The following is a 20,847-nucleotide window of genomic DNA, read 5'->3' as shown; positions in this document are numbered from 1 at the left end:
AGGAGTAGGCCATTCAGCCCCTCGTGCCTGCTCCGCCATTTGATAAGATCATGGCTGATCTGTGATCTAACTCCATATACCTGCCTTTGGCCCATATCCCTTAATACCTTTGGTTGCCAAAAAGCTATCTATCTCAGATTTAAATTTAGCAATTGAGCTAGTATCAATTGCCGTTTGCGGAAGAGAGTTCCAAACTTCTACAACCCTTTGTGTGTAGAAATGTTTTCTAATCTCGCTCCTGAAAGGTCTGGCTCTAATTTTTAGACTGTGCCCCCTACTCCTAAAATCACCAACCAGCGGAAATAGTTTCCCTCTATCCACCCTATCTGTTCCCCTTGATATCTTATAAACTTCGATCAGATCACCCCTTAACTTTCTAAACTTTAGAAAATACAACCCCAATTTGTGTAATCTCTCCTTGTAACTTAACCCTTGAAGTCCGGGTATCATTCTAGTAAATCTACGCTGCACTCCCTCCAAGGCCAATATGTCCTTCCGAAGGTGCGGTGCCCAGAACTGCTCTCAGTACTCCAGGTACAGTGTAGAAGCTTTTACTGTCAGTTTTTATATTTCTTGCTAGTTTGCTCTCATAATTTATTTTCTCCCTCTATTATTCTTTTAGTCATCCTTTGCTGGATTTTAAAGTTTTCCCAATCTTCGGGCTTACCATGTTATATGCTTGTTCTTTTAACCTGATACCATCCTTAGTTAGCCACGGTTGGTTCACCCTTTTTGTGGAGTCTTTCCTCCTCACAGGGATATATTTTTGTTGCGAGTCATAAAATATCTTTTTAAATGTTTGCCCCTGCTTATCCACCATCATACCATCTAATCTGTTTACCCAGTCCACTTGCCAATTCCGCCCTCATTCCTTTATAATTGCCCTTATTTAAGTTTAATACAGTAGTTTCAGACCCAGGATCCTCGCTCTCAAACTGGATGTGAAATTCTATCGTGTTAAGGATCCCTTGATCACTGCTTCCCAAGGGATCCTTTACTTTGAGATCATTAATTAATCCTGTTTCGTTACCCATTACCAGATCCAAAATGACCTGTTCCCTGATTGGTTCCCCGACATATTGGTCTAAGAAACAGTCCCTAATACAGTCTATGAACTCCTCCTCAGGGCTATTTTTGCCAATTTGATTTGTCCAATCTATGTGAAAGTTAAAATTGTCCATGATTATTGCATTACCTTTTTTACAAGCCCCCCTTATTTCCTGATTAATATTTTGCCTTACAGTGTAGCTACTGTTAGGGGGCCTATATACTACTCCCACCAGTGATTTCTTTCCCTTGCTGTTTCTTACCTCCACCCAAATTGATTCGACATCTTGGTCTTCTGAGCCAAGATCATTTCTCACTATTATACCAATTTCATCCTTTATTAACAGAGCTACCCCACCACCTTTTTATCTTTTCTTCTATCCTTCCGAAATGTTAAATAACCCTGAATATTTAGCTCCCAACCTTGGTCACCTTGCAACCACGTCTCTGTAATGGCCACGAGATCATACCCATTTGTTTCTATTTGTGCCGTCAATTCATCTCTCTTATTATGAATGCTGCCCGTATTCAGATAAAGAACCTTTAATTTTGTCTTTTTACCATTCTTTCCTACCCCGGCCCCATTTGCTAGTGCACTCTTATGTTTGTACGCTCTGTCCCTTCCTGACACACTCTGTTTATCATTACCCCCATCACTTTCCTGTACTACTTCCTTGTCTTTTCTCTTTATCAATCTAAACTTCGCCCCACCTGAGCCCTCCCCCCTCTATTTAGTTTAAAGCCTTCTCTACCGCCCTAGTTATTCGGTTTGCCAGAACACTGGTCCCAGCATGGTTCAGGTGAAGCCTGTCCCAACGAAACAGCTCCCTCTTTCCCCAGTACTAGTGCCAGTGCCCCATGAATCGACACCCACTTGTCCCACACCAATCTTTGAGCCATGCACTCTGATCTGATTTACCCTGTGCCAATTTGCTCGTGGCTCTGGTAATAATCCGGAGCTTATCACCTTTATGGTTCTGCTTTTTAATTTGGTCCCTAGCTGCTCAAACTCCCTCAGCAGAACCGCTTTCTTAGTCCTACCTATGTCGTTCGTACCTACGTGGACCACGACAACTGGATCCTCCCCCTCCCACTCCAAGTTTCTCTCCAGCCCTGAGGAGATGTCATTAACCCTGGCACCGGGTAGGCAACACAGCCTTCTAACTGGCCAATCAGCTGCAATCTGTGTTGTATTGTAAGATTTAAATTTGTTACTCTTTGCCTTTGAACAGAAATTATCTGTGGAACCTGCTCAGCAGAGCCCATTAGAGGTACGTTTCCAGTTTTGCATGCATTTCTTGAATTTGTTAGCAACAGTGGTGAATGTGGTGAGCTAGACTGGCAGTAGTTATGGTAATCTTTCAATTTATATCAAATTATCTTGACAAAATGAGCTATTTTTCAACAATCACATGGTTATATCTAGTCTGTTCCATTACTGTTAGTTGCTACAGTATAATACGTTCCAGGTGTAAACTACCAATAATCAGCTCGAAGAGTGCCGCCTTGTATATTCTGCACCCATTTTGACTATATGATGGGATTTCCTCCTGTTCTAACGCTGATTCTTTCTCTTTTTCTTTCCTGTCTCCAACTCTCTCCATCTATTACATTTTCAGCTGGCAGAGAACATTTTGCTCTTAATTAAGGTTAGCTGTCAACATTTTGTTAATTGGGCAGAAAAGTATGTGCTTCAACCCTATTTGGCTGTAATTTATAGCTCTCATTCATTTCTGATCTTGTCCCAGTATTGCTGTGATTATGGCTGCCATCACTTACTATATCAGGCAGTTATTGGTTATTGTGGCACTCCATATCTGTCCCACAACTCTACTTGGTATCTCTCTGGGTTTGGAATTTGAAGGTACACATTTGATAGAGGTCCAGTACCCTAAATATTGGTATCCAATGTTTCACTTTTCATACCAGATAGCAAGAGCATTTTAATTGAGGAAAAAAGCCCTACAGCCTGAAATGTGTGCCCTCATCTGAACTGCTAAAACGATTAATAATCTTTAATTGCAGATGACATTGGTGAGGTGAGATTTTCATGGTTTTCTAGTCATGGTAACTTAATTGAGCAATAACATAGATTTGTACAGTACAGCACTGCTGACTGGCTCAGCCTGGCATGCTGCAATAGTTCATATGTTCCACGAAGAGGGGAAGGAATGTGTTTTAAAAGGAATTTGTAATATTTTTCAAATCTGTTTAAATTTTGAACCTGCAGAGGGCTCCCTTTGAATGTCAATATTTTTAAAGTACAATGGTCTCAATGCTAGAAGCACCGTCACTATTTCTTACAACTTCTGCTTCTTTCATTCTTTCTTCTGGAAGCTAACTTTTTTCATTCTAACTGCAATCTAGATGAAAGTTTTGTAGTTGAAAACATAAGCCTAAATGTTGTGGAAAAATAAAGGTGAATTGATTATTGCGCAGGTCCTTGAATGCATTGTTGCTACGTGCTTAGGCTGAATCCAGTGGTGCACGGTATTTTGTTGGACTTTGAGCTGACCGTTCAACTCTCAAGACCACCACCTTTCACCGCTGGAACATTGCCCACTTGTGCCATATCTCAATACCTCTGTTGCTGAAATCTTCACCTGACTTTCACTGCTGTGAATATTGGTGTCTTAAGATGCTCTCCTTGTGGGGCTCCCTGCCTTCACCCTTCATAAACCTCAGCTAATCCAGAACTCTGCATCATGAATCCTCTCCTACACTGGAATCACCTCTCTCCTCACCAGCCCCACTCACACTCCGTGTGCCCAGCAAATCATTTTTGTGTATGTTGGACTTGTTTTCAGATCATGGCTTCGCCCACCCTATAAGGTAATCTTCCTCCAACTGTACATCCCAGCCTGCACCCTCCATTCCTGACTCAGGATTACTACTTGTTTCCTCATCCCATCCATCCATCAGTGTAGGTCCAGCTTTCAGCCTTTAAACACACTGCCACCTGAAATTCCTTGGATGTGGGGAATGCTAGCAAGGCAGAAATTTATTACCCATCCCTGGTTGCCCTGAGGGCATTAAGAAGTCAGCCAAATACTGTGGAACTGGAATCACGTTTGAGGCCAAACCAGGTTGGGGTGGCACGTTCCCTTCCCTGAAGGACATTAATGCACCAGTTGGCCTTCAAATTAACAGACAATTGAATTCAATTTCACAACTTGCTGTGGTCCAGTACCACAACCACTGGGCTCCATACTCCATACCCCACCCCTTCACCCCACCACAGCTCCACAGTGGCTGAGATCTGAATTTGACATCCTTATTTCATATAGCAGCACTCTTGCATCTGTCAGGAAGATTGTTCTAGCAGTCTGGCATGGGTTGAAACCCAGGTCCTAGAGAAAAAAGACTGTCTAACACAACTTTCTTTTTAAAGAAAATATTTATAAATTGGTGTTGATCAGACAGGTATGTAGTTTTGCATAGCTTGTGTAGCCTAGCAGTTTATCGGAATCCATTTTGTATTTTGGTATGCTTTAAGAGATGGGGGCCGTTTCAATTTTTCATATATTTTGCAGGATCCTGTTTTATTAATACTGTTGTGTTTTTGGGAATCTAACACTATTTACCAAAATCAAGGTTAAATTTCCCAGCATTTATTCAGATTAAATGTTAACAGTTCTACTGCCACAGGATACCCCTGGGAAATAAAGTATACCATTGTCTAAACCCGTCTAGAATAAAGCGTGTATGGAGATCAGTAAATTCACATCTCTGCCACCAAAACCACCAACTGGGCATCAGAATTCACTAGATGATGAAAGTGCAGCCTCTAAGAAGGCAAGAGCTTCTTTTGGCCGTGGCTTCTTCAAGATCAAAGGTGGCAAGCGAACAGCTAGTGCCCCTAATCTGGGTAAGCAAGCATGATTGGTTCAAAAAAATCTTCATTTGGATTGTATATGTTTTTAAAAATTTGTTCTTAAGATGTGGGTGATGCTGCCAAGACCGTATTTATTGCCCATCCCCAGTTGCCCTAAGGGCACCAGGAGTCGACCACATAGTGTGGGACTGGAGTCACATGTAGGCCAGACTGGTAGAGATGGATATTGGTGATCCTTGCGTTTTTACCTTAATCTGGCTGCTTCCATGGTCTTTTTCTGGGGCCAGCCCACAAATTACAGAATTACTGAATTCATTTTCACCATTTGACATGTTGGGATTTGAGTTCAATACCTCTGGGTTGCTAGTCCAGTACCATAACCACAAGGCTACTGTATATGTAGCATTTGAATTAAAAGCATCTTTGGGCATGTTAGTATCTATTACCTTAGTTAGTCTCGGCATGGTATATAAAAGCAGCCTCATTAGATAAAACAAAAACCTGTTTTATACTTAGTAAAAATCTATAGCAAAAGATTTTTTTTATAGCTCATCATTTGGAGGGAGGGAATGCAATATAATATGTAAAATAACTGAACATATATCATTTGTTTAGATCCCTAAACTAACCTTATTCAAGTGTCCACTTTGTTAAAATGAGTCCCCCACCAATTACTTGAAATTCTGTCTGATAGACGTGTGTACATTTATGTTTTACTTTTCCCTTGTTTTCAGTCTACCAAATAACTGGATTTGGGTTAATATGGCTGACTTGTATTGTGTAATATTCAGAGAGCCCATTAAATTAGTATTCAAATGGACAGTTCGGGTGTTGGGAATTCTATTGGTCTATCGAGAAGACTTTACTGTTATACGGAATCAGACATGATGTAGCTGCTTGGAAAGTTGTTGATCTTTTTATTTCTAAAACAAAAACTGCTCCAGTCTATCCAAGCACTTTTTCCTTATACTATTTTAATACATGTTTTGTTATTTAGAACAAATATAGCAGCTTTCTTACTATTTATAAAATGTGAATTGGTGTCATCCATTTACCTGTAACATTATAGTGATAATAGCACAGTTGCTACTTATGCATAGTTTCGATTGACTTGTGGAATGGTTATACCTGACTATAGGAGTGCTGTTATGGAATGTCTATTTAAATGATTGAGTTATACAAACTTATCAATTTACTTAACATAGCCTATACATAAGGAAGATCCTTTCAGCCCTGCCAATAACATTACCCGCCAACAAAATTGTTCCCTCTTTTTAGTTAAACATCGATAGTTGACTGTTTTTGTGGCTTTACGTTTTTAATATTGTGAACTTTCCTGACCTTTCTGATTGGAGTGGTTTGTATCTGTAAATTGATCTGTACTTTACCTTGTTGTTCCGCATATTCTGTGCTGCTGTGCTCTCCGCGATCATACACATTTTCTGGATGGCTGAAGATCGCAGTCGGAGCGCAAGTGCACCGATGCTAGGTATAGTATAGCTGCATGTTTGACTGCACCAATGCCTTGCTATGGACATATCTTCCAGCTGTTTACTACTTTACATGCTCAGCAGAGCTAATAGAAATGTGATAGTTAAGCTTAAACTAAACAAATCTTAAAGCGTTTAGTCAATGCAACGTGAAACTTTAAACTGCAAAGCCTGTCTTTAGCTTTGAGCAGACTGCCTTTAGGTGGTATGAACTGATATTTCTGTTGGCATTACCATTAGCGCCATATAACCAGCATTACTTTAACTCTTCAGCATTTGTTTTCAAAATTTATTTTGCCGTGCTCCATTTACTCACTCACTTGGTCATGGGCCTGCTAAACTTGGGGAGCTTTGCTTTGTCAGTTTATGTCAAAAGTGAATTGAATTGAAAGTGTGACTGGTAGTAACTGAAAAAGGGAGAGAATAATATCAACAACAACGACGACGTGCATTTATAAAGCACCAACGTAGGAAAAATGTCTCAATCCCGTTACTTTTCTCTGAAATTGGTTTGGACATCCCTCTGCTTTGCAAAACTTGAATATTAAACCACCTAGACCCTGCTGAAATCTGATTATTTTAAATCAGATTTGCAACACAGTATATGATAAACTACATAATAATCAATGTTAACCTCTCCTGAATAGTTCATTAGGACTATTACCATATTGCACAGTCACAGTGGATTCAGATTAGATCAAAATTTGATAGTCTGTAGAAGTATGACATTTGAATGAATGGTTACATGACTCTGATGCATTTTGAAGATTTGTTCACAAAACCTATTTTTCTCCAAATGTAAAGTTACTTAAAATAATCAGTTTGTAGTATTTATTAATGTGTTCCATGATATGAGAAATGATTGTCTAAGCTGATAAGCCACAGCTACAAGATGATTCACTTTTGGTACTTGTCTTGACTGTATCTTACCCAAATTATTTGAGTGAGTCTGGACCATGAGTGTCCTTGGGGTGGTATTGTAGTTGAGTTTAGTCTTGTACTGACCTGAAGTCCACACACATGCACTTCCAGTAGGGGTTGCTGGATAGCGTTCAGGGGCAAGAATCCTGGTTGATTTCCCCCCTCCCTAACCCCTGGGTGCTGAGCCAATTCTAAGTACTCTTACTGCCACCCTGGCTGAGTGAGATCAGCCAACTCCAGCATAAACTGGGGATAGAAGCTAGACCATAAGACTCAGCTACTTACTGGATAACTCGCTACTCCATCTGTTCTGACCTCAAATATTTCCCTTAAATCTACATTGATTTCATAAACAGTTTTTAAATCAGGCAAGTAGCCTATTGGTTTCTTCCCTAAGGAATTATTGTAGATGTGTATGTATAATGACTCCTCTTGTACTTGGAAAACAAACTGATGCTTCACCTCAAAGAAGCACCATTGTGTCCAGATCCAAAGCGTGGAGGGGAGAACATGCGAGTGGCATCATGAAGCTATTGTGCCACTTATTTTCCTGAGCTTACTTCCATGTGATTTGTTTCCATATGAGGAATATAGACGCAACGCCTTCCTCAACATGCCCATGGGGGAGCTTGCAGAAACTGCACAAACCCATATTCTGTTGCTCTGTAGTAGTGTGTTGGAGCACTGTCCATCACTTAACTAGTTTAAAGACTAAACCTTTTGTTAAAGAAGTAAGGAAGCTTTTGTTTGAATTATCCTCCATCATGTGTAAATTTCAGGTATATGAGGAACTTTTATCAAATGCAAAATGTATTTAAGGAGTATATGTTAGTTTGCTCGAAAGCTAATGTGGCTCTGCTGAGGATGCTAAACATCACAAATGGTAACACAGCTGATCCCAGTCCATAACAGTAAGGCATTTGCAGAGACAACTTCTGATAATATAGATAGAAAATCATTCAGAAGTTGATGGTTTAAATAAACTGAAGCATTTTTAATTTGCAAAAGAATTGACCCAAACAAGCATTCTTCATCTAATTGTATGAAAAATGTCCTCTAGTTCAATAACTTGCATTTTTAGAGCATGAGATGATTTATGGTTTAAAGTAATATTCTAAGATGAGGCCCCTTATTCCCAAGTATCACTGGCCTCCTAATCATTGCCACTACCACGATCTCGGTATTTCCAAGGATAGGAACATAAAGATATTTCATTCACTGCTTGGCCTTGGCTCCCAGCGCTCCCTATTACTCACTCTGAGAAAAGGCCAAGTGACAAAATCCCATATTTGTCCCAAGCATACTCGGAAGATGGCAGCTCCAACTTCAAAGCCAGCCATCTTATGGTAAGTTTTATTTGTTAATTTTATACTCAAAGTAGTGTTGTTTTTAGATGTCTTCAAGGATAAGGCCATTGTGTTGGACCTAATTCTGAAGCATTCCTTTTGTGTTAAGTTTGTGTAGATTTTGACCTTGTTTCCCCAAGGAATTTCCTTTTCGTTTTGAAACAAAAGTCCATTTTATTGAATTGGTTGAGGAGAAAAATCAACTTAATTCTATTTTATTTTTAAAATGCAGCCGAGACAGAGAAAGAATCAGAGCATGCAGATGTTGCTGGTATTCCACTGCGTGCGGCAGAGGCTGACAGTTGTCAGCTGTTTCCAACCTCTCCAGAATTGAAAAAGAAATCAAAAGGAATAAAAAAATTATTTGGAAAGTAAGTTTTTTTTAAAGTGTGTTTTTAATTTAACTTTTGAGATGTAAAATGATTGGGGTAATCTGAATTTTTTGTGGGGGAAAGAAGAGCAGAGAAATGTTTTCACAATTTATTAATAGAAACTCCTCCTTCCCTTTATTTTACACTGTAATTCTTCCTAATTGTGTAGAGCTTGTTTTAAGCTCAGATGATGGATACTGCGCTGGCTACTTCCATTTTCAAAATGGAAACCGCAGATAGCTCTCAATGGATGTGAAGTATTTAATATCCCTCCTGTGGTTTATTTCCCAGAAGATGCTATGTCCTATCAATGTGTGATTTACTTCTACCTGCTTCAAGCAGCTGCCTCTTGGCTTTTAGAGACTGGTATGTTCATGTGAGCTGATGAAAAGTAGCATATTATTTAGCTGGTCATTTCCCTGCACAGTGCACCTGCCGTACATTATTGTAAAATGCCATTGAGCACTGAAATATGTCGAATTATTACTGAGCAAAGTGAAACTAATCTCAACTTTGACATTGGACTCCAGACATTATTGGTGTAGAAATTATGGTTTTGTCTTCCAAGGGTGATCAGATTGGAGGGAAAAGGGTGTAAGAGAGACGAGGACGTAAACAACAGGTTGCCATTACATAGCGCCTTAAACGTGGAAAAAATGTTTCAAGACCCTTCAGAGGTGTAATCAGATAAAAATGGACACCCAGCAAAAGAGGAAATATTGGAGGGGTGAAAGAGATGGGTTTTAAGGATGGTCTTAAAGGAGGAAAGGGAGGCGGAGAGGCAGAGAGATTTAGGGAGGGAATTCCAAAGCTGAGGATGGGAGGCCAGACCAGGAGAGCACTGGAATAGCCAATACAGTAGATGACAAATGCATGGATGAATTTCAGCTGCAGATGTGATATGGTAGGGACGGAGACAGGCAATGTTACAGGGGTGGAAGTACGTGTTTTTTTGTGATGGTGAGACTATGGGGCCAGAAGCTTAGCTTAGCTTGGGGTAATGTAGGATGTCAAGATTGCAAACAGTTTGATTCACCCTGAGACAATGGCCAGGGAGGGAGATGAAATCTATCCCGCGACTCCATAGTTTTCACTTCCAAACAGGTTCAGGAGATGGAATTGGTGGCAAGGGTACAGAATTTGTGGCAAGGGCCAAAGATGATGGGTTTGGTCTTCCAAATTTTTATCTGGAGGAAATTGCAGACCTTCCACGAAGGGAACTCATGAGCAGTCTGACAGCACAGGCGTTGGAGAGATCGAGAGGTGGTTGAAGGTAGAGCTGGGTGTTGTCAGTGTACACGCGGAAGCTGACTCCATGTCTGTGGATGATGTCATCAAGGGGCAACATTTAGATGAGGAAGAGGAGGAAAGATCTTTGGGGGGAGTCTGGAGGTTCTGGTGTGGGAACAAAAAGAGAAGCCATTGCTGGAGGCGCTCTGGTAAGTGTGGAATGAAGTGGGGGCAATGGGGGAAGGTGATGTAGCCGGTCGTGTAAAAGGTTGCAGGATGTCATTTGTATTTTTGATTAGGGCTATTTCACTACTGTGGCAGAGATGGGAACCTGATTAGAGAGATTCAAACATGGAGTTGTGAGAATAGATTTGGGAGCTAACAACACATTCAAGAACTTTGGAGAGGAAAAGGAGGTTGGAGATAGGGTTGCCGTTTTCTAAGACAGAGAGGTCGAAGTTTTTATTTTGAGGAGAGGGGTGATGAGTGGTTTTGAAAGGGAGGGGGACAGTACCTGGAAAGAGAGAACCATTTACAATGTCTTGAAGGGAAGTTTAGTGGGAGTTGGTCTCAGGGACAAGATGAGTTTAAAGGGCATGAGGGACTATAGAGAGAGATGTGGGTTTTGGGGTAAGGCAGGGAGAAGCTTGCTGGGAGGTGAGGGTGGAGGGGACAGGAGAGGGGTTTATAGTGATGATTGTAGTGGAGAAGAGAAGCTAGGAGTTATTTTTGCTCTCGGGGATGATCCTGGAATAGTGGATGTTTTTTGGCAGAGGAGAGTGTTCGAGCCAGATCTGATGATAAATGGCTACGCCAGTTGTGCGCCAGATATGCTCAAGTCCGCACCACTTGGACTTGAGGGAGCAAAGATGGGGGTCGTACCGGTGGGTCGACTGGGATGGGAGAAAGTAAAGATTTTGCTGGGCACAAGGGCATCAAAGATAGATGCGAGGGAGTTGTTAACAGATTGACGACTGCAGAAGTATTGTGGTGAATATAAGGCCAAAGGCTGGGCATTTGGGGATTTAAAAAATGCAGTTGTCAGTGACTTGGGAGAAGTTTTTCCCAGGAATGGACACAGTAGGAAGTGGCTTTGGAAGGGGGTAGGGGCTGCGTGTGGTGAGGGATACAAGGAAGTAGTTGGAGATGGTACGGTTGGAGTTGAAGTGAATATGGTTAGGAGAGTTTATATGGAGGGGTGGTTTGGGAGGACAGTATGTCAGTGAATCACAAAGGAGAAAGAACAAGGGCAGACGCAGATGAGGTAGGATGAAATAGGAAGGAGGGAGAGTATCACTGAGAACTGGGTGGGGTTTGTGGAGTAGTAGGACAACAAAGATTTAATTGAGAGAGGTGGAACAGGTGATGGAGTAGAAGGAAAGAAGATTGTAATTGAGACTGGGAGACACCACGGTGAGTTGAGAAGATAAGGACAGAGGAGACTGGGGCCCTCGGTTAGGTTGGCAGTGATGGAGGATTGAAGGAAAGTATATTCCAGCAGGGAGGCTTTAGTAAGGGACATAAGAAATAGGAGCAGGAGTAGGCCATACAGCCCCTCAAGCCTGCTCCACCATTCAATTAGATCATGGCTGATCTTCGACCTCAACTCCACTTTCCCACCCGATCCCCATATCCCTTGATTCTCTTAGTGTCCAAAAATCTATCTATCGCAGTCTTGAATATACTCAACGACTGAGCATCCACAGCCCTCTGATTCATAACCCTGTGAGTGAAGAAATTCCTCATCATCTCAGTCCTAAATGGCTGACCCCTTATCCTGAGACTATGCCCCCCTAGTTTACTAGAATGATTCCAGGGATGAGGGACTTTAGTTACGTGGATAGACTGGAGAAGCTGGGGTTGTTCTCCTTGGAACAGATAGTTGCAGGAAGATTTGATAGAGGTATTCAAAATCATAAAGGGTCTAGACAGAATAGACAAAGAGAAACTGTTCCCATTGGCAGAAGGGTCAATAACCAGAGGACATAGATGTAAGGTGATTGGCAAAAGAACCAAAGGTGACATGAGGAAAAACTTTTTTATATAGCGAGTGGTTAGGATCTGGAATACACTGCCCGAGAGGATGGTGGAGACAGATTCAATCATGGCCTTCAAAAGGGAACTGGATAAGTACTTGAAAAGTAAAAAAAATTGAAGGGCTACGGGGATAGGGCGGGGGAGTGGTGCTAGCTGGATTGCTCTTGCATAGAGCCAGCGTGGGCTCGTTGGGCCGAATGGCCGCCTTCCGCACTGTAACCTTTCTATCATTCCGGTTCTAGACTCTCCGGACAGGGGAAACAGCATCTCAGTATCTACCCTGTCAAGCCCTCTAAGAATTTTTACACGTTTCAATGAGATCACCTCTCATTCTTCTAAACTCCAGAGAGTATAGGCCCATTTTACTCAATCCCTCCCCATCGGACAACGCGCTCACCCCAGGAATTAATCTAATGAACCTTCGTTGCACCGCTTCTAAGGCAAGTATATCCTTCCTTAGGTTTCACCAAAGCCCTGTACAATTGCAACAAGACTTCCTTACTCTTGTACTCCAACCCCCTTGCAATAAAGGCCAACATGCCATTTTCCTTCCTAATTGCTTGCTGTACCTGCATGTTAACTTTCTGTGCTCTGTGTACAAGGACATTTAATAGTCTCTCACCATTCAAAAAAATTCAGTTTTTCTATTCTTCCTACCAAAGTGAATAATTTCACATTTCCCCACATTATACTCCATCTGCCACCTTCTTACTCACTCACTTAACCTGTTTATGTCCCTTTGCAGATTGTTTGTGTCCTCCTCACAGCTTACTTTCCCACCTAGCTTTATATCGTCAGCAAACTTGGATACATTGCACTCGGTCCCTTCATCTAAGTCATTAATATAGATTGTAAATAGCTGAGGCCCAAGCAAGGTGTTGCAACATCCGAGCCAAGTTTTAGTCAAAGTCACAATGTCAATGCAATCAACCACAATAAGGTTGTGGATGACAAGGGCCGGGGTGCTAAGTGAACAGACGTTGTGGAGGGAAATGCGGAGAGGGGAAGCGATTGGTTGGTCCAAGGTGGCAGTGGTGGAGGGAATTTGGGTACCATCAATTGAATGCTTCCTTTTTGTTTTAAACAGGCTTAAAAGAAGTCAGTCGACCACCTTTAATCCTGATGACATGTCTGATGCAGATTTCAAGAGAGGTGGAATCAGAAGCACATCGGGTCCAAAGCTCGGCTGGTCCCGGGATCTGCAACACGCTAAAACGTACGATAGTTTGAAATGTAAACACAAGCCTAATGGGTGTTAAGATCCTCTTGGATTTCTATTTTACCCTTTCCTCACACTTCTTTCAACGTTCTGTGTAGCTGTGTAATGTATTTGCATAGCAGTTTTGTATTGAGACTGATCTTTTATGAGAAGCTTGAAAATTATTAAGAATATCTGTTCATTTATGTCCATTAAAAGAAATCTCATTGGTCCATGGTAATCACATAGCAGTCAATGGATAACCTCTATCACAACTGTTCAGCAGGCTCTGATACACCTGTACACCCACTAGCAAACCTTCCCCCAGTCACTACATCTCCCTGCTCCCTTGTCGCCCCATCTCCCTGCTCCCTTGTCGCCCCGATCTCTCTCTGCCTGCTCCCTCCCTCCCATCACAATCACTGCACCTTTTTTCTCCCCTTCCCCAGACCCTATTTGCATTGTGATGGTTCTTGGGCATCCCAGTGACAGGACTGAGGCAGCAGATCCACTGCAACATTTGGTCTGGGACAGAGCTGCTGTGACAGAATTCCAACCCGGCCCATGTCCCCACTTTCTCTCAAATCTGCACATGATGTAGCAGTTCTTGAACACTCTCGTCCTGTCCTCTCTCTGTGCAGCTTTAACTTCATACCCAATACCACCCTCCTTTCCCTGAGCTTTCAAAAAGGTTAAAGAAACAAGTAAATTAGTAAAACAACAGGTGAGAGAGATGTGCAGAGGGAGTGAGACTTATTCAGTGAGATTGCAGATAAACTTGGACATGATATGTGCGTGAGAGATATAGAGAATGAGGGAGAGAAAGTGAAGACAGGACTGGGAGCACATCACTGAAGTGGGAGCAGAGTGAGAGTAAGGACTTCTAAAATGGGAATTTGGTAAGAGTGGGAAGAGCACTAAGTAGATTAACTGATATTATCCATAAGTAATGTAAACTTTAAAGTAGAAAAATCTAACTAAACCTATGTAAAAATGGCAGAACAAGAGGAGACAGCGTTGTCATTCCTGCAAGATGTGGGAGTTTCAAGCACGAGCTAATGACTCGGCAAACACGTCTGAGGGAAGTGTCACAACTCACATTGCTCATTCTCAAAATCCCAGGACTTAAGAAGGAGATAGTTCGACACATCAGGAAGGGAGAGCAGTTCATGGAGCGAGAATTTGAGGGAGTGGTCACTCCGATGAGAGATAGGGAGCAGGCAGTGGAGGAGGAAAGATGAGTGACTATCTGAGGGGTGGGGAAAAAGCAGGAAGGAACGATTAGTACAGGAGGGCCCAGAGCTACTGATGATCTCAAACTGATTCGAAGCTCCAGCTTCCTGTGGGGAAAATCAGGACTCTGGGCAGAGCCATCAAATAAATATCAACGGCATCAACAAACAATAGGTGGCCTGGGGCAGGGGGTGAGGGATGGGGAGATCAACAACAAAGCTAGAAATGCAGCAGTGAGATGGAGTTTGATTGTTAGGGGGGCTGCCATGATCTTTTGCAGTCCAGACCCAACAGTCCTGGATTCTTTGTTGCCTCCCAGGTGTTAGGATAATAGACTGGAAAACTTGATATGGGTCAGTTGAATTTTTCAAGACTGGGATGGATAGATTTTTGTTGGGTAAGGAGATGTACTTCAATGGAGTTGAAGTACAGATCAGTCGTGACCTAATTAAATGGCAGAACAGGCTCAAGGGGCTGAATTTCCTAATCCTGGGTTAACATTTTGATTGCCTGACTATTGAAGGGAATTTATATTCCTATGCAGTGTAGGACAAACCGGGGAACTGGAAGCAATTATTTTACATCATAATAAGAAACCTGGCTGCAAACTAGACAAGAATTGAAAATGAATATATCAGGATATAATCTATTTAGCGGCGTAGAAAAGATTAAGATAGGAGGCGGAGTGGCAATATTGGTGAAGGAGGGAATGGATGCTGTAGAGAGGGAGGAGTATAGACAGAGTGAATATGGTTGCAATTCAAAGAAATAAAGAGCTTGTTTCATTAGTATAGGTGTATTACAGACCCTCACATCGTGGGAGGAAATTTGCAGTTATATTAGAGAGATGAGTAGGAATAATAAAATTACTGTTATGGGCGATTTTAATTATCCATTTATTGATTGGGACAGAGAGGGAGTAAATTGAGCAAAGGGAATGGAATTCCTAAACTGTGCACAGGACTCCTTCCTCAAGCAGCATGTTAGTCGGCTTACAAGGGCGGAGGCATTGTTAGATCTGATTCTGAGTGATGAAATAGTTAAAGTGGGTGAGCACCTTGGGAGTAGTGACCACCATATGATGAGGTTTGAGATCCAACTAGAAAGGGAAAAAGTACAAAAACTGGAACACCAGATTGGATTTGGGTAGCTTATAGAAAGATGAGGAATGAGCTAGGTGAGGTGGAAGGAGAAATTGGCACACAGGACTCTAGAGCAACAGTAGGATGTTTTTAAAGAGATTGCAAAGATACAGAATAAGAATTTTTGTTAAAAAGGAAACTACCAGTGGTTTTAGGATGCCATGGATAAATAGACATGATGTGGAGATGCCGGTGATGGACTGGGGTGGACAAATATAAGGAATCTTACAACACCAGGTTATAGTCCAACAATTTTATTTTAAAATCACAAGCTTTCGGAGATTATCTCCTTCGTCAGGTGAGTGAGTGAAAGGTTTTCAAATCGCATATCTTATATTAGGCTGGGACACGCTCACACCAATCAAAGGTGTCGTTGGTGTTCAGACAGGTTAGCCACGGAAAACAGTTCTGAATGCACAATGGTCAGATTACAAAGCCAGAGAGAAAGAGACCCGAAAGGCAGAGAGAGAGAGAATGTCCAGTTGTATTAAAAACAGATAACTTTTTCTTTCCTGCTGGTGGGGTTACGTGTAGCGTGATATGAACCCAAGATCCCGGTTGATGCCATTCTCATGGGTGCGGAACTTGGCTATCAATTTCTGCTCGACGATTTTGCGTTGTCGTGTGTCTCGAAGGCTGCCTTGGAGAACGCTTACCCGAAGATCGGTGGCTGAATGTCCTTGACTGCTAAAGTGTTCCCCGACTGGGAGGGAACCCTCCTGTCTGGCGATTGTTGCGCGGTGTCCGTTCATCCGTTGTCACAGCGTCTGCATGGTCTCGCCAATGTACCATGCTCCGGGGCATCCTTTCCTGCAACGTATGAGGTAGACAACGTTGGCCGAGTCACAGGAGTATGAACCATGTACCTGGTGGGTGGTGTCCTCTCGTGTGATGGTGGTATCTGTGTCGATGATCTGGCATGTCTTGCAGAGGTTGCCGTGGCAGGGTTGTGTGGTGTCGTGGACGCTGTTCTCCTGAAAGCTGGGTAATTTGCTGCGAACGATGGTCTGTTTGAGGTTGGGTGGCTGTTTGAAGGCGAGTAGTGGAGGCGTGGGGATGGCCTTAGCGAGGTGTTCGTCGTCATCGATGACATGTTGAAGGCTGCGGAGAACGTGGCGTAGTTTCTCCGCTCCGGGGAAGTACTGGACGACGAAGGGTACTCTGTTGGTTGCGTCCCGTGTTTGTCTTCTGAGGAGGTCTATGCAGTTCTTCGCTGTGGCCCGTCGGAAATGTCGAGCGTCATATCCCGTTCTTACAAGGGCATCTTTCAGCGTCTGTAGGTGTCCATCGCGTTCCTCCTCGTCTGAGCAGATCCTTTGTATTCGTAGGGCCTACCCATAGGGGATGGCCTCTTTGACGTGGTTAGGGTGGAAGCTGGAAAAGTGGAGCATCGTGAGGTTGTCCGTGGGCTTGTGGTAGAGTGAGGTGCTGAGGTGCCCGTCTTTGATGGAGATTTTGTGTCCAAGAAAGAAACCGATTCTGAGGAGTAGTCCATGGTGAGTTTGATGGTGGGATGGAACTTGTTGATGTTATCGTGTAGTCTCTTCGGTGATTCTTCGCCGTGGGTCCATAGGAAGAAAATGTCGTCTATGTATCTGGTGTATAGCGTTGGTTGGAGGTCCTGTGCAGTGAAGGAGTCCCGCTCGAACTTGTGCATGAAAATGTTGGCGTATTGGGGTGCAAATTTGGTCCCCATGGCTGCTCCGTGTGTTTGGGTAAAGAACTGGTTATCGAAGGTGAAGACATTGTGATCCAGGATGAAGCGGATGAGTTGTCGGATGGCGTCTGGAGATTGGCGGCTGTTGGTGTTGAGTACTGAGGCTGTTGCAGCGATGCCGTCATCGTGGGGGATACTGGTGTAGAGTGCCGAGACGTCCATCGTGGTGAGAAGTGTTCCTGGTTCAACTGGTCCGTGGGTGCTGAGTTTTTGTAGGAAGTCTGTAGTGTCGTGACAGAAGCTGGGGGTTCCCTGTACGATGGGTTTCAGGATGCCCTCGACGTATCCAGAGAGGTTCTCACACAGGGTTCCGTTGCCTGATACGATAGGACGTCCGGGTGTGTTGGCTTTGTGTATCTTTGGGAGGCAGTAGAAGTCTCCCACGCGGGGAGTACGTGGGATGAGAGCACGTAGGATGCTTTGAAGGTCTGGATCAGTTTGTTGAGCTGGTGGGTGTGTTCTTTGGTCGGATCTGCGGGTAACCGTCTGTAGTGTTCCTGGTTGTCCAGTTGTCTGTATGCTTCTTTGCAATAGTCCGTTCTGTTCTGTGTGACGATGGCTCCTCCTTTGTCTGCTGGTTTGATGACGATGTTGCGGTTGGTCTTGAGAGCGTCGATGGCGTTGCGTTGTGCTTGGGTGACATTCTGGACTGTCTTGAGTGCGGCTAATGAATCTGGCATTGACGCATCTCCTGACAGCTTGAGCATACATGTCAAGCTTAGGGCAGCGACCCTCCAGAGGAGTCCAGTTTGACTCTTCTTCGGTTGCTGTACCGCGGATCCTTCTGTCTGCTGTTCCGGATCGTTGATTGTCTCATTGGGTTCGCTGCTGAAATCTTGGGATTTGTGGAAGAATTCCCGGAGTCTCATTCTCCTGATGAATTCCTCTGTGTCTGCCGCGAGACCGATGGGGTCCGTTTTGGTGGTGGGGCAGAAATTGAGCCCTCGGCTGAGAACTTCGATTTCGTCTGGTTGAAGGGTGTGGTCGGACAAATTGACGATAGACTTCCCTGTGGTTGCAACCGGGGCACCGTGGTACCGATCTTCGGGTAAGCGTTCTCCAAGGCGGCCTTCGAGACACACGACAACGCAAAATCGTCAAGCAGAAATTGATAGCCAAGTTCCGCACCCATGAGGACGGCCTCAACTGGGATCTTGGGTTCATGTCACGCTACACGTAACCCCACCAGCAGGAAAAAAAAAAGTTACCTGTTTTTAATACAACTGGACATTCTCTCTCTCTCTCTCTCTCTCTCTGGCTTTGTAATCTGACCATTGTGTATTCAGAACTGTTTTCCGTGGCTAACCTGTCTGAACACCAACAACACCTTTGATTGGTGTGAGCGTGTCCCAGCCAAATATAAGATATGCGATTTGAGAACCTTTCACTCACTCACTCACCTGACGAAGGAGATAATCTCCGAAAGCTTGTGATTTTAAAATAAAATTGTTGGACTATAACCTGGTGTTGTAAGATTCCTTACATGGATAAATAGAGGAAGAAGCAGGTCTATAAGGACATTCGAGGTTAGATTGGATAGGTGGATGAAGAAAAAGGGGATGAAGGGATATGGGAACATGGGCACTATTTGCTAGCGCGGAGGGTTAAACGCGACATGAGCTGAATGGCCTGTTGCCGTGTTATAGCTTCTATGTATATCTCCTCTGTATAAAAATGGGGAAACCATGAGTTAGGGTGCGATAGAAACAACAGGACAACTACAGGGTTTTCTTCATTTCCTCTGTGAACACATAAGTGGTTTCTGTGAGATGAAGCAATATGGTAATTAAGCAGGATTTTGATTTCTAAATGTATCTGATCACTAATCTGAGGCACGAAAACAATTTCTCTGCAGTGATCTGGACGCTCCATTTGCAAAATGGAGTAGAGAGCAGGTGTGCAACTGGCTGCACGACCAAGGACTGGGCATATATGTGGGGGGTTCCAAATCCTGGATCACCTCAGGCCAGACTTTGCTGCATGCTTCTCAGCAGGACCTGGAGAGGGTGAGTCAAATTACAACAACTTGCATTTATATAGCGCATTTAACATAGGAAAATGTCCCAAGGCACTTCATAGGAATGTAACCAGACAAAAATTGACACCGAGCCACATAAGGAGATATTGGTGACCAAGTCAAAGAGAGATGCTTTAAGGAGGGTCCTAATGGAGGAGGGAGAGGTTTAGGGAGGGAATGCTGGAGCTTAGGGCCTAGACAGCTGAAGGCACTGCCGCCAATGGTGGGGCGAAGGGAGTGGGACCCTTGCATCTGGAAGAATGTGACTTTCTAAACAGCAAAGTGTATTTGAAACTCAGTTAACACTGTGGTGCCTCAGTTCATTTTTAACAACTAAAATGAACACCTTTATATAAAATATAAATAACAGGCTGGCTCATTAATTCTGGCAGTAATGCCAACAATGAACTTAGTTGGATTTACTGTTATTTGTATTTACCAAGCCTGATTAGCATAGTGATTTCTTGCCTGTGATGTTACACAAGATGCTCCATCTCCTGGGCTACCTACTGACAGTTGACTGAAGAAGCCCAAGGGTCAGATTGTGATACCATTCTGGCAGCTGATGCCAATAATGGGGTGGAGTCAGCTGTCAGCAAACTGTCCGCACTGACTAATTCTTAATTGCTTTTAGTTTTCAGTCCACTACAAGGAGCATGTAACTGGTGTCTGGAAATTTGAACTGTTTGTTCTTCCTGCCAAATTAACCCTTTTTATTTTTCACCATGTCATATCTATTTTAACAACATAAAGTTGGTGTGATTAGCATACCAAGCACAGTAAGATGTTTCCCAAATTATAGTGTACATTGCAATGAAAGTTGTTCGCATGGACATGTTCTAATGCAGTGCGTATTGCAATAAATGAATAGCAATTGATGAATAAGTTCACGAAGGATCAGATCATTCGTTGACCAATCTGTTTGTATAGGAACTTGGGATCAAGCATCCTTTACACAGAAAGAAGTTGCAGCTAGCTCTGCAGGCTTTCGGCTCTGAAGAAGAAGATAACAAAGGAAAGCTGGATTACAATTGGGTCACAAGTGAGTAGAATGATGTTGCCCACTGTTTTGCAAAGACTTGTAGACCATCAGTTGCAGTTAGTTCAAGAACTAAGACTGTCACTTAAGTGTGTGTGTAGCAGTTGGGATATGTTCTGTTGGTTCTGGGCCAGCTTAGGTGGACTGGCCACTGGGAACAGGAAGAGACCATTTAGCCCCTCGAGCTTGTTCCGCTGTTCAATGAGATCATGGCTGATCTGTGA

The 20,847-nt window shown here is 43.1% G+C and overlaps 1 protein-coding gene across 12 annotated transcripts in view; it reads left to right on the top strand.

The window, feature by feature from the left end:
• The window catches only part of ppfibp1b (PPFIA binding protein 1b), a 168,379-nt gene that overhangs the window by 134,913 nt on the left and 12,619 nt on the right, over window positions 1-20,847 (top strand). For 9 of the 12 annotated variants that reach the window (XM_067999196.1, XM_067999203.1, XM_067999202.1 and 6 more), the window contains 7 exons: window positions 2,280-2,318; window positions 4,741-4,915; window positions 6,339-6,371; window positions 8,872-9,010; window positions 13,365-13,493; window positions 19,423-19,573; window positions 20,515-20,626. In XM_067999196.1, the coding sequence (XP_067855297.1) occupies window positions 2,280-2,318; window positions 4,741-4,915; window positions 6,339-6,371; window positions 8,872-9,010; window positions 13,365-13,493; window positions 19,423-19,573; window positions 20,515-20,626 (778 nt within the window). The remainder of the gene's footprint in view (window positions 1-2,279; window positions 2,319-4,740; window positions 4,916-6,338; window positions 6,372-8,871; window positions 9,011-13,364; window positions 13,494-19,422; window positions 19,574-20,514; window positions 20,627-20,847) is intronic. The other 3 variants (XM_067999205.1, XM_067999204.1, XM_067999198.1) reach the window with 1 other exon arrangement.

Source organism: Heptranchias perlo, chromosome 18 (assembly GCF_035084215.1).
Source record: "Heptranchias perlo isolate sHepPer1 chromosome 18, sHepPer1.hap1, whole genome shotgun sequence".
NCBI lineage: Eukaryota > Metazoa > Chordata > Chondrichthyes > Hexanchiformes > Hexanchidae > Heptranchias > Heptranchias perlo.
The sequence above is the reverse complement of the archived record's forward strand: the minus strand, read 5'-3'. Positions and strand labels throughout refer to the sequence as shown.